Source organism: Gouania willdenowi, chromosome 9 (genome assembly GCF_900634775.1).
Source record: "Gouania willdenowi chromosome 9, fGouWil2.1, whole genome shotgun sequence".
In the NCBI taxonomy this organism is placed as follows: domain Eukaryota; kingdom Metazoa; phylum Chordata; class Actinopteri; order Blenniiformes; family Gobiesocidae; genus Gouania; species Gouania willdenowi.
The window spans coordinates 22,165,454-22,179,749 of NC_041052.1; the positions used below are offsets into that span (position 1 = coordinate 22,165,454).

Consider the following 14,296-nt stretch of genomic DNA (forward strand, 5'->3'; position numbering starts at 1 on the left):
TTTATTATTAGACATGTCAGGCAACCCCATTTAAACTCCAGGTGACCCCACATGTGGTCCCGACCCTACGGTTGAAAAACCCTGCTGTAATCCCAACCAGCAGCTGCTGACAATGAAGGTGGGAGATACTTTAAGATTTAATATAAATCCAAACTCAAGTAAATGCAGGCTCAATATCACCAATACCAATCCCAATTCGGATACTTTTTTATATCTGAGGTTTGTATTTTGTTAAAACCTATGACAACATATGGGTTAATTGTGTTTGTCATTTCTATAAATAAGAATATTCTAGAATTGTTGAGATATTTTCATTTTTGAGTCTGCTTTGTGACTTAATTAGACTACATGATTTATCCCATGTTTTCATTATAAGAGAAAAACAGGAAGAGGTGCAGGGAAAGCGATAAGACTGATATCCTGGTTTTCATGTTTGTTTTTACCGTGTAGCACTTTGAGCTAAATTATTTCTTCACCATACAAATGTGTCTTGGTACAAACAATGTCAGTATAACTTAAACCTGACTCATTTTCCTGCCTTAACATGGTCGTCACTAATCAGATGAATGGAAGCATTATCTGTGATATTTCCTTGTTTTGTACATTGTCAGGTTAAGATGACTACATTTGATTATTCAAAATCCTGGATGCCTAAATCAGCTTTAAAATGCTTAAAAAATGATTGAAGCCACACATTTACTTAAATATAAAAAGGAAAACTATACAGTATATATAAACAAAAACCCTGAAAAGTAGGTCTAAATATTATGTATTGTATTGCCCAACCAAACAAGTTTGATCCGATCGGACATTCCAAGAATGATAAATCCACATGCTTTCTAAGTTAGCTCGTCACTCCAGTCTGATGCTTTAATGGCTACATATGGGTTTCGAGACAAGTTTGCTGGATGTTGGTACACTTACCGGTACACTGCACATGATGATCATAGATATAAGATAACATTCCTTGCTTTGGTTTCATTGAGAAAAATGACAACAATGCAATAAAGCTTCAGCTCCATTTCCCAGTTGACCTTTAGCTTTACATCCTATTTGGAGAACGTGAGAGATAAATGAGATGAGACAACATTTCACACCTCCGTTTGCTTCAGTTGAATCACTTTCTTTGACAAGTCTGACAACGAGGAGTAATTTATATTTCCTGGCTGTGTGCGCTGACATAGACCCATCCATCTAGTCTTCTACATGCACTTGGTCTGTGTCAATAATAAGGAAAGGTAAATGTTCATCTAATTATCTAAAAAGGTTGTGGAAACCAGTTTGCACCTCACTCGCCTTGCTGTTTTTTTAAACATGTCAGGCAACATTTAAAGCATTCATTGAGAGAAATAAGATATGGCGAGTCTGGTTTTCTAACTGCTTTTATTTAATGTAGTTGGTGTGAAAAAAAAAAACCAAATCAAATTGTTTATGTTTGGTTTGAAGTTTTCTTCAACACGTGAAAGCAGCCTCTGTGAGGCCTCAACTCATCATTTGTATTTAGTCATGTTTTACAAATACTGCCTCCTCAAAGCAATGGTTCAGCAAATATCACGTAAATTAAACAAGTTCAAGATTTTTCTTTTAAGTTTGGATGTAGTTTCTTTGAATCCAAAATGATTTCATACTGATGCATCAAATCTGCTTTTATTCACACATTTACATACTTACACTTCAGTCATTTTTCCCCCAGATGCAAGAAATGAAAGTTTCACACTAAAAAAAATTGCATATTTAAATTAGTCTTATTTATTTATAAATATAAAGCACTTCATTAATGTTGTTACTTTGAATTGAAAGCATATTTATTTGGCATCCGTTTTTTTATATATAGTTCCCTGCCTAAACACTTGTTGTCAGGACTTCTGCAGAGCCACTTAATCACATGTTCATTAGATCCATGTGAGACACAGGAGGGGGTGTGTCTTACCTGCAGGACTGACTTTAGACAGTCCTGGATGTGAGGCTTTAAAAAACACAGTCCATAACTGATAAGTCATGTCAGCGTCACAAGTCCATCCATCTATCAGTCTGAAACACGCATCACGCACTGCTCTCCAAAAGAGCCTCAAAGTCTGGGGCACAAACCATTTTGTGTTTGACACGACCTAAAACAGTCAAGTTTCCAGTGTTCCCCTCTGTGTGAACAGAAACCAGCTCCTGACAAAACACGGGACAGAAAAGAAGAAGAAAGCATGAGAGAAATCCTCCAGGAAGAAAGTTTTCTGTGATCAACTAGTGCCTGGATCAGTAGGACGAAGTAAATAAATAACTCAAAAATAAAAAAATGACAAACTGTTTACCTCATGCTAGTCATGTACTTGTGTTAATCTGATTTACTTTATTTAAAGGGTTAATCAGGCCACTTTCATATGTGGTACTGAATCAGATACAGATCTGATCTGTTTCAATGCGACCTGTGTGAACGTCAAGGAGGATTTAATGCGCATTTTGATATCTCTCACACGCACGCACGCACAAACGCACACACACAAAATCTACAGTTAAATCAATCCTTTTTCTACACAAGAACATGGATTATCGCTATATTTGATATGTGGATTATATAAATACATCCAATGTCTCACGTGCGCACTGTGCACCTGCGTGTGTTTGACGTGCGATTGTTTCCCAGTGCGCTGATCTGATGTTGACATTAACAGTTGTCTGTTAATAAAAGCAGGCTTACCACGAAAGCAAGCGTAAATATTTTATTTGTATGAGGGAAAAATAGGTTTTAACTGTCAGTTTTGGGTCAGGCACGGATATAAATACCTAATGTTTGTCAGCCCTGTACGTTTCACTTTTGCTCTATAATGTTCGGGTCAAAGCTTGAAGGTTCATATCATAAATGGTCTGTGTTTAAAAGCAAATAGCCACAAAAAGCCAAAAAACAAATATCTCATCCTCCTCTGCACCTGCTCATTCATTCTCCGGCTCCACTGCAAAACAAAGACACAAACGCGACAATGCGGGTCAGATTGGAGCCACATAGCGTTCACACTGGAGTCTGATACAAGTCACATTTTTTTTAATAATGTGAACAGACAAATAAAAAATCGAATCTGAGCAAAAAAATCGTAATTGTGCATTAAGGCTTGAGGTGTGAACGTAGCCTTAGTTGTGTCTATTTGAGCTTCTGTCTACGGTTCCATGTAACGCACTGATTGATAATGTGATTGTGATTAAACTGGTCCTTATTCTAACTACCGTATTTTGTGGCATATAGGACGCTTTTATTCCTTTAAAGTTGAGGGTGTGGCCAATGTGAGGGTAAATAGAACCATCCTGCTGTCGTACCTGAAGGAAAGCACAGGAAGCTCCCAGAGACACATCCAGTGTCACTTGTCCTAGTACGAGCTGGACCCGGCCAGACTTCCTCACCAACATCTTTCCCAACGGCCCCTCCCTCAGATCTTTCACATGACAGCCGTTTTCCTCTTCTTCCTCCTCCTGTTTGAAATCAAAGCCTGGTTCAACACTTCTAGCCTCTTCATGTCATTGTGGTGAAGAAGAAGAAGAAGAAGCAGTGACTACCTGATTCTCTGTTTTCAGCAGCACAGTCTGTCCATCCTCTGACTGCACCTCAGTCTTCACAGGCTTGTGCTCTTTAGTGGGGGGCTGTCCAGGTAGTGAGTCAGGCAGCTGAATGAAGAACAGCTCATCTGCTTTGCTCAGACTCCACTGGTGCAGCAGGTTAGGCAGGACTTCAGGCTCAGGCAGAGGAGGAGGCTTAAAGGTTTCCTCAGTCTTCATCTCCATTTCTTCATGTTCCTTTTTCACTGAGGACAAAAAGTTCATCATCAGAATATCAGCAACACAAAATGCAGACTCTGTCAAACCATATTTTCTTATTACCAATTGGATCAATGGGTTCGTAGTCCTCTTCCATCTTCTCTAATTTCACTTTGTCAAATTCCTCCTTGAACCCCCAGCCGGACACAGCGAGAGGGAGCTGGACAGGGCAGCTCCTGCGCTCACTCTTTAGAAAAGGGTCGTCTATGAACTGAAAATGACAAAACAGAGAGATTTTTTACACAAAAAGTACATTAAACATCTGAAAAGGTGTCAAAATATGAGTGACTAACATTGTCTCGTTCCAGATTGCGAAGTATTTCTTTGGTTTCCTCCTCAGTCTCTCTCTTCTCCTTTTTAATATTAATGATGGGTGAGGGTCCCATGGCTGGAGCATCCACGTCTCTTTCATATCCAGCTGTGAGTGCGACAAAGGCAAAACTATTTACATTTGTAGCACAGCCGGTGCAGTTTTATAACCAACAAAGTTCATGATAGTCTCTAAATGGAGAGTGATTCTGCCTGTTGCCCACCTTTCTTCTTCATCAACATCTCTGCTGGTCCCTGTTCAAAAATAGAGTGGGACTGGATGACCTCTGGACGACCTCTGCCCCGGCCTCGCTCTCTCGGGCCTCGGCCTCGATCTCCATCCCTCCTCTCTCGCCTCTGGCCAGATTCAACTTTTACTCTGATGTGACAGAAAAAGATAAAGGTTAAATTTTGGAACACGGCACAATCGTAGTCATTAATGTTTGAGGACACTCGCTACTTACTCTTCTTTAACTTTTCGGCCGATGATGTTGGGAGTAAATGTTTTCTAAGAAAAGACAAAAAGTCAATTTGAGAACACAATTCACCTATTAAGAAGTTATTCTCAGTCTGCTCGATCATTTACATCAGTTAGTATATTAATTACTAACCTTGGATGATAAGCACCCCTGCACTAAGAAATGTTAAATGCTAAATAAATAGTTTAATTTGTATGAATGTATGTGTCTTTTATCAGATTCTACCTAAACCGCAGCATTGGTGCAAACTTTATCAATTTATCGTGTACATGCCCCAGAGAATTAAACCAGGAAATCACACATGCCATTTTACTTGGCACCCACAAATAAACCCCTTTATAACACTACAGAGTATGTGCACCTCTTTGTACTTCCAACCTTCAAACACATACTCATTTGGCCATAATTGACAACTCTACTTAAGCTCCCACATGAATACATACTGTACTTCCGACAGGCACAGTACTAGTCTATGTAAAATTGGATAATTTCCTCTTAATGGTTGTCAAAGATTATTGTTAGTAAATTAAACTTTTGTGCCTGGTGACAAAGGGTTCAGCACCTTCTTCACTCCCCCCAGAGTGAGGTCTCTGGAGCGCATGGTTGGGAAACGAGCAGCAGCGGTTTGTCGACGGCCAGCCAACAGCCCTGTACCAACGCTGGCTTCAGGCGTCGGTGTTTTATGACCACTGGGGTTTCCGGAGTCTGCCATTATGAGCTGTGACATGAAGAAAAAGTCAAGATTAATGTTTATTACATTATAATTTATAACAATGGCCATGTACCATGCATTTTAACCTTTGTGTCTATGTGTGGTGGACGGAATTTGTGAGGGGTGGGTGTTTTTTGTAAAAGCAGTTTGAGCTACATTCTTTGTATGAAAAGTGCTTTTTTAATAAATCAAGACTATTATTCAATGCTATTTCAGTATCTAATTCCTAAAAGTCTGTACCTTGTAAGTGAGGGAACACAGGTCCAGATAAGAAAACTGAGATAAAAACTGACACTAACTTATCAGGATTAATTAAGTCTGGTTCAGTGAACCTTGATAAGAGAGAGAAACTCTCTTATCTCTTATGTTTTTGTTCTGGTACAGGCCTGGGGAGTAGCTATGTTTTACCCCTAACAGGCAATGATTAAGCATGGTGGAAGTTCCTCACTATTATAGGAAATGTAGAATAGAAATATAATCAGAAAATAAACAAAAATACAGGTGGACTACAGTGTAAAAATGTATTGGAGAAGTACCGTAACTGATCCTCCCCACAATTTTCTGAAGGCAGGTAACAATAACAACTTACAATGATATAGCCAGTTTAAGAAACAGCTATCTAGACTTAATCTAAACGTTAAGTATGTTAAATCTCTGCATAGACAAAGCTATGCCAGATGTAAATCAAAGGCTAAGACCAAGAAAAAAAAAAAAGTACAATTAATAGATATGAAAAATAAAAACAGTATATAATAGTAATAAAAGTATAAAAAAGCACAAATAAATTATGGCAAGCCGTTCAGGAAATTAAATATATATATATATATGAAAGTATGATTATATATGTAAGAAAAGTTTGAATATGTATATGAAAGTGTATTTATATATATATATATATATACACAGTATATGAAAACCACCACATAAAACGACCAACAGACTTTTATTCTGCTATTTGATAAAAAAAATTATCTCGTATCATGTTTTCCACCTCACACCGATAGCAGAGGCGTAATGTGTGTTGATGACGTTTCGTTAAAAAGATTTTATATATTATTATTATTATGAAATTGTAAGTGTTTTTGCAAAAGTGTCAAATGGTCAAAGTTCAAACATCTATTGTTCCTCACAGTCGATAGTCACCAGATTATCTGGATCAGGGGTGCCCAATCCTGGTCCTCAAGAGCCTCTATCCAGCATGTTTTAGATGTTTTCCTCTTCCAACACACCTGATTGAAATGATTAACTCACCATCAAGCTCTGCAGAAGCCTGATAACGATACTGGTCATTTCAATCAGGTGTGTTGGAAGAGGGAAACATCTAAAACATGCTGGATAGGGGCTCTTGAGGACCAGGATTGGGCACCCCTGATCTGGATACTATTTGGACTGTAACACTGCGAAGCAAAACATAAACGTGAGCAGCTTTTTACGAGCCAAAACATCCACACACTGAATGAAAACAGGAGCAGGACCAGAAAACGGCTGAAATAAAACCTCAACAGTCCTATTGTGTGTGTGTGTGGAGACCTGGTCCAGAACCTGGGTTGGGACGACAAAACAAGGTGCAGCACTTCTCTAGAAAGTCCCCTAGCAGCCTCTGTCTACAACTTTAGCCCATTTACTCGGAATCGTTCGACACAGAAGAGATCATGAGCGTACAACGATTGAAAAAAAAAATCACATGGTGTCTGCCTGCCAGTGCCTTTACTTCTGTCTCGAACGATATAAATGACTACAAAGCGTCCGGGTTTTTCATATATATATATATATATATATATATATATATATATGTACATATATATATTAATACACTTTCAAATATATATATATAAATACACTTCCATATATAATCAAACTTCTCTTATATATATTCATACTTTCGTTTATATTTATTTTCTTTTACGGCTTGCCATAATGAATCCATGATTATTTATCAACTGTTAGAATCCCAACCCCCTATGGAAAAAAAAAAAAAAAAACAGCCCAGTGTTCTCTTATTTCTATTTATTAAAAATTTAACATACCCAACCCAAGACTGTAACCAAATATATCATGTCATTAGATTTTGTCTATAAATATAAATGTGCCTGGAATTTGTCAATTTTTCAATTACGGGGTTGGGATTTTGTCCTGTCACTTTGGGACGCACCCCACACTTTGGGAACCACTGCATTAGTAATATTACTTCACTGACACGCACGGATAATGTTACCCAACGTGACTCGGTTAAATCAAATCCACCTTTTAAAACCAGAGACAGACTCTGTTTCTATATTCACTCAGTAGTTTGAATGATTCGTGTTTACCAGTTAGTTAAATGTGACCCACGTGGTCGGTGACAACAGTTAAACAGAAGTTTAACTCAACACAAACACATACATACATACATACATACAGCGCTCAGTCACATAGACCTACGTACTTTTGTGTTCTGGTGGTGAAGTCCTTCTTATAAAGGTGAAGTTGTCTCACACGGTTAGAGGTTAATGTTATTTCTCACACTGCTTCATGACAACGAAGGAAGGCATTTCCGGGTTCGTCATCACCGGCACAGTCCAAGTTATCGCGTTATTTGGTTGCCTTCGTGAGATTTTGCTGATTCAATAACAGTCGAATGAATGAAAACTACAATCTACAAGTATAAAAGAATATGACCAGATTAACGCTACAAAAAAAATTGTAGTTATCAATAAATTATAACTATTATAGCTCCACAATATATCAAATATTTTAAAATGACGTGAGATTGGTCTGAACATACTACTATAATATTCTGAATCCTAACCATCCAGTTTATTTTATTCCATACTCATTTATTCATATACCTTCATCAAAAAACAAAATAATTATAATAATTATATATACATACTGTATGTGTGTGTGTGTGTGTGTGTATTAGGACTAGGCGATATGATCCAAAACTCATATCTCAACATTTTTTCTGAGAATGGCCATATACGATATAAATCTTGATAAATTTAATTCAAATAAAGTCTTACCATTAAGACAAAAATTGCTGATACAAAATGCCACACACGACACAGGCACATTTATTCACAAATAGTTGCACAACATGTCCCACTTTAGGCTTTTTCTCCTCTAGGGGACAGCACATGTGAGTGAGTTCTGTATTGTGGCTTGTTTAGTGGTAGATCTTGGGTAGGACGCACTCAGCAATCCATCTAACTGCGCTTTTCATGCTGTTCTGAGAAGTAAACAGGTAATTTGATACAAAATAAGCTATATATATATTTATCAATATAGGCGATATTGTAATTTTCTATATCGCCAAGATAGAAAACTCAATATGTCTTGAATTTATATACATTGCCCAGCCCTAGTGTGGATACTTAACCCGACTTACAGAGCTTGTACTACGGGGGCTGGATAAGTATATCTGGGATATCTCTCTGTTAGCGGGCTTCATCGTGGCGACCGTGGCTCAGAAGGTAGAGGGGGTCATCTTCTAATAAAGAGGTTGGGGGTTTGATTCCAGTCTATACTTGTCAAAGTGTTCTCGGGCAAGACACTCCTAGTGGTCGACTAGCGCCTCGCATGGCAGCTCTGTCCCATTGGTGTGTGAATGTGAATGAGCTGATATTGTAAAGCACTATATAAATCAAGTCCATTTACCATCTAACCAAACATTCTCTGTAAGAGAGCCCCTGTCCTACAAAGTGGGATATGAACACTTCATTTCAGACAGAATTTGTACAAGCACCTGTGACGGGTGGAGATTGCAGCGTCAGACCAATCACGGTCACGGAGAACACTGGTCTGGAGAATTTATGTCACAATTGAGGAACATTTCTTTAAAAATGTGAAGAATTAAAATCCATAATTGCTCGAAAAGCAGGAAGGAATAAACACAGGCAGGAAGCTGCTGACACTGTTAATGTGTAAAAGCGTGAGATTATACAACATCAATCCATGGAATGATAAACGGACAGCGTTCACACACGTGTTTCTATTCACGTAATCCTCCTCAATTGATCACACACACACTGGGGTGAGAGTGCATAGTTTCACTGTCGTATGTTCCCGCTGATGCTGACAGCGTATGTATGAATGAACGAGTTCATCTGTGGCCGACACAGGCTTCATCAGCTGACTGTAGATCAGTCCTTCAGATGTAAATCTATATCTTTCCTAAAGGATGTCATTGGTAAATGAAAGGACTGCATTTTATACATTAATAATCTTTCTTTCCTAAACGCAGCTGTCAGCTCTGCACCAACCATGATCCTCTAACAATGGGCAGGTCGTTTTCCAGGAGAACTGATTGGCCAGGAGGCGGGACTTTAGTACTCGTTCAGATCTTATCCACTTCATATCCTGGTCCCGACCAGGTTAGGCGTTCAGCCTAAGTTACCATGGTGATTTAGGCCAGTAAGAAGTTAGCCAGCGTCGTAGCACAGCACACACCAAATAAATCCCAGAAGTTAGCACGATAAGAGGAAATCCAGCCTTGTTATACAGGTCCACAAAAACAGCTCATATGAGGGTGTTTGACACACTGTGACAGAGTTATTACTCAAGGAAGCGCTCCATATGCTCAACTTCAACCGGTTTGATAAGACTAAAGGCATAGTACCAATCATGGCACAGACTTACTTGTTCTAAGGTGTCTTCCTTGTTGAGCTGGAAGGCATGCGTGGATCTCTAGTAAGATGGCATCTAAATGTGGTATTTTCAAAGTCTGAATTCTCCTATCCTGGTAAGTGCAACATTAAAACCTGTCCACTGTATGTCCCTGGTCTGCTTTGCAATAGGATAAAAGTGTCTAAGGAACCGGATCAAGTGTAACTAAGCGCTACACAGTCAAAGAAAATGCTATTTTTTTTCCAAAATGACGATGCCAGCATAAAGGGTATTGTGCTTTAAAGTAAAAGTTGACATTTTTTACACAAAATAGGAACAAAGTTTTATTTTACAGCTTCAGACCGATCATCTAAAGTTAATTCATGTAATGGGCTCTGAATATAAGTAAAGCATTTGCTGCTTTTCTGTGAGGTATTTGAACCTGTAGTGATGAGGACAAACTTCTAGTCAACCACGGGAAAATTTGTTGTCAAATTTTGACATCAATTATGGAGGTGTAAGTTCAAGTAACATTAAGAATGACAACATCCCAGTTTGGTCAGGAGCACAAGGCAGGGCTACACCCTCAAGTGCTTTCCAATCCATCACATGGTTAACAAACACTGACAGACTATCACTTTCACTCACAGTTAGGAAAGTGGATTGACTGTCTCTGTGAGTTAGCACTGCTGCTGTCCAGGATGTAGACAGCCATTCACCTTGCACTACCCTACATTAGCATAGAGCAGTGGTTACCAACCAGTGGTACGTGTACCCCTAGGCATGGCAGGGGGGTACTTGGAAACATTGATGAATCTATTTCCAACATGCTGAGTCATTTTTAAGCCTAATTCAGACACTGTACATGCTCATCCAACTACTTTTCCACCAGTTGACAATAAACGGCATTCATGGAATAAACAATATTGTGGTCTTAATATCCTACTAAATTGTTACTAACATGTTATGCACATTACTAATAATTTAGGTCAGTATATTCTCTGATATACAATAATTGTAACGCACAAAATTGATATTTAGTGTGCGTTAAATGTACAGGCTGACATTTTCAAGCTGTAGATTTCAGAGGCCAACATGTTAACAATATTTAATAATACAAGAAAGGTTACTAAATTAGAGTGACGAAGGGGTTTTCCTCATCTGAAAAGAGGGATCGGGGGGTACATGAGACAGAAAAAGGTTGGGAAACACTGGAGCAGTGCTTCCCAAACTTTTCACAGTCCTGTACCCCTTCAGACCTTTAAACTGAAGCCACGTATCCCCTATTCCTGCATACTTAAAAAACACAATAATGTAATGTCATATACGTACATTGTAGCCCTACAGGACGATTTTGCCTTAAATATCTGATTTTATAAAGAAAAATTCGAGTTTCGATTAGATTTTTTTTTTCAATGCACTTAAAAATGACTGCAGACATCAGATATATTGTCAAAAGTACAACTTTGTTGCTGTGATTGTCCTCAAGAGTTAAAATGCATAAAACAATCCCAAAATAAAAAGTAAAAGAGGCTCTGTAATTCAACAATTTCAAGCTTTAACCCAGGTTTAAGCAAAAGAACTTCACAGTACCTTAAATTTTCTGATTAAGAAATCAGATAACTACATATTTTACAACATATAACATTTAGCCTATGGCACACATATAGCCTACTCAAAGGGTAAACAAATGTAAATAAAGAAGGGGCTGGCTCACATCGCGCTACGGTAACCCACAAGGACGGAACGCGGAAAAGTCCAAAAAAACTGTGGTGGGAAAAAAAAACCTAAAAAAAAACCAAAATAAAAATTGTTTTTATCTACAAATTCGATAAATCGATTAAATCGATTTTTTTTTTTGCCCAGCCCTACCCTACAGTAAAATTTGTCTCTGAATTTTATCTATCCTGTTTAGGAACAATATACAATAATAATAAAAAAAAGACTAATCATCTGTAAGCACACAAGATAATATCTTAATCAGAATTTGTGGCAATGCACAGAGGCTGGTTGATTTCTATTATTTTTACATTCACACCGTTTTACTTTTTTTTCATGTGCCCCCTATGACAATTTGCGTACTCCTGGGGGTGCCGTAAACCCCACCTTGGGAACCTAGGGTATAGAGAATCAATGAAATGTCTATGAGATAGCACGCTAGTAGCATGAGTTGGCGCTAATGTGGAAACAAGTTTCATATCAAAGCAATTTGATGGAAGAAAATGATCGGGATTGTCAAAATATCCTTTTTTTTTCTTTCTCAGGGATGATTCATCAACGATCACATGATCTCTTTTTAAAAAGTGACAGTGTGTTGACCATTGCATCATATCTCCAGTAAAGCAAACAATACAGTAATTAGTAATGATTTGAATTCCAGTTTTTGAATTTATTTTGGCAGTCTTCTGAAAATCAAAAACAGAACAAAATTGTCTATGTCTTCAGCCGAAAGGATGTGGTTGAAGCAAAATCACACACACAAAAAAAATTCAACTTATATTACTATTTTTACAATACACATTCAATATATATTCTGCACAAATTTTATATATACAGTTTATACATGCACATATACATACTGTACATACACATACATTTACATGACATGTACATAATATTAATATTGTACCATTTCATATCTATGACACAGAATCAAATAAAATTCAGTGTGGCAATTTATAAATCTCTATCACAATATATACCTTTTATTATGTTTATTAAGTATTAATATATTTTATACCATTATGTACATATTATATTATTGCTGTGTAAAATTGTTGCTCTTCTTCCTTGTACTTACTAATATATGTCTAAAAAAAGCTTTTTAAACTAGTTTATGTACAATCAATAATTAGGGAGAGGCAGTAGCTCTCGTCGTGAAGTTGCCTTCTGATAAGAAGGTTGCTGGTCCAATCCCAGGCTGTGACCAACCATGTACTGAATTGTCCTTGAGCCAGGCACTAAACTCCAAGTTGCTCCAAATGGAGGGTTAATAACGCCTCATATGGTAGCTCAGTTGGCTATTGTTGTGTGAATGGGTGAAACTAACCAACTGTGTAAGGTGGTTCTAGACAACACACGTACAGTAAAGCTTTACATGAAGTTAATTTACATGCCTGTTTCAGATTAATCCTCACCTTTTACGATTAAATAAATTCTCGTCAACCAATCAGCAGCAAACCCCAACATGTTCTGAGGTCTTTTGGTACATATTAGTAACTGGCTGAGTCTATTTACTATAATATTTACTAAATAAAATAAATAAAAATAATCAGTGTTCTCATTTTAAGATTTTATATTCCCTGCCTTTCTGCTTTGCACACCCGGTCAGAAAATAAGAGGTAAAAACACAATCCTGCTCCCAGCTGCTTATGACTTATTCAAACTTAATCCATCCAGTTGTCCGGTCATGCGGATTTTAGGAAGGATTTAAAAAAAAAAAATAATAATAATAATAATAATAATAATTTAAAAAAAAGAAAAAAGAAAAAGGCAATTGAAATAAATGGCCTGGTGCCCAGGTTTCCTCTCCAACCAACACAAAGAGCTCTGACGTTCCCATACCATCCTACATTGAAGCTGAGAGGGTTTTTTGGACAGAGGACAGGGCATGACTAATGATAGATGATTGTGGTTTAATTACACTCTGAGGGTATCACATATCAGTAGCTGGATGAAAGATGAGCTTTTCTAATTCTTCACATAGCCCTTGAAATTATTGCAATACATCACTGTCTGTCATATACAAAATAATACACATTTATCCTTGTTAAACCACAGCAGTCTCACTTTATCCTTTTGTTATCTGTCTCCATCCCGTGTTCATATCTATTATTTTTACCCACAGATTATAGACACTAATCTGGAAGAGGTTTTTTTTTTAATCTGTAATGGAATTCCAAATTATGTTATCCCCCCCGAGGACGGAGCTGCAGAAAAACATTCTTTTGAAAATGAATGCCAGTGGAAATCTCCTTACACGGGCTGTACACACACAGCAGCATCCCTCGCCTGCAGCCCAGCTGGAAGGAGGGGGGGATGCCCTGTGGATTTACTCCATATGGCATGACAGTTGGCACATGCATATTTTTGAGATCTTGGTGGTCCTCCATGTAATTCACTGGGATGTCACTTAGCATATAATCCCCATGAGGAGTGTACCTCCTTCCAGCTAACATTACACACACTGCATCCACAACTGAGAGGTGACATTTATGCCAGCCAATACATGTTGACACTGAATTTGAGTGTTTTTGTGCCAGTGGGTCGACTTAATGGCCTGCGTTAAACTATGACACCAACAGGATTAATGGAATGCTTCACCAATGGTCAAAACTCCAAACATCTGTTTTTAGGTTTAAATGTATCCATTGGGAACTGAACATTGTAGTTTAAACTAGAGCACAGATCAGATTTA

At 37.8% G+C, this 14,296-nt stretch overlaps 1 protein-coding gene across 2 annotated transcripts; it reads right to left on the reverse strand.

Annotated features, from left to right (window-relative positions):
* Positions 1-1,733: 1,733 nt before the first annotated feature.
* polr3d (polymerase (RNA) III (DNA directed) polypeptide D) lies at positions 1,734-7,856 on the reverse strand. 2 transcript variants are annotated; one of them, XM_028457637.1, is made up of 9 exons: positions 7,721-7,856; positions 5,146-5,301; positions 4,569-4,612; positions 4,329-4,483; positions 4,089-4,213; positions 3,859-4,006; positions 3,538-3,782; positions 3,301-3,453; positions 1,734-2,160 (listed from the first exon to the last, which is right to left on the reverse strand). In XM_028457637.1, exons 2-9 carry the CDS (start codon positions 5,293-5,295, stop codon positions 2,044-2,046), a joined length of 1,137 nt encoding a protein of 378 aa, XP_028313438.1. In that variant the 5' UTR covers positions 5,296-5,301; positions 7,721-7,856; the 3' UTR covers positions 1,734-2,043. The 2 variants fall into 2 exon arrangements, with proteins under 2 accessions (XP_028313438.1, XP_028313439.1); XM_028457638.1 differs by having other exon boundaries at positions 7,717-7,840.
* Between the last annotated feature and the right edge of the window lie 6,440 nt (positions 7,857-14,296).

Excerpts from the sequence above, each read along its gene's own strand:
- polr3d (XM_028457637.1), bottom strand. The coding sequence starts at position 5,295 with ATGGCAGACTCCGGAAACCCCAGTGGTCATAAAACACCGACGCCTGAA. Across the intron at positions 4,613-5,145 it reads CTCTGGGGGGAGTGAAGAAG|AAAACATTTACTCCCAACAT; the intron begins GTGCTGAACCCT and ends GTCTTTTCTTAG. Across the intron at positions 4,007-4,088 it reads GCAATCTGGAACGAGACAAT|TTCATAGACGACCCTTTTCT; the intron begins GTTAGTCACTCA and ends TGTCATTTTCAG.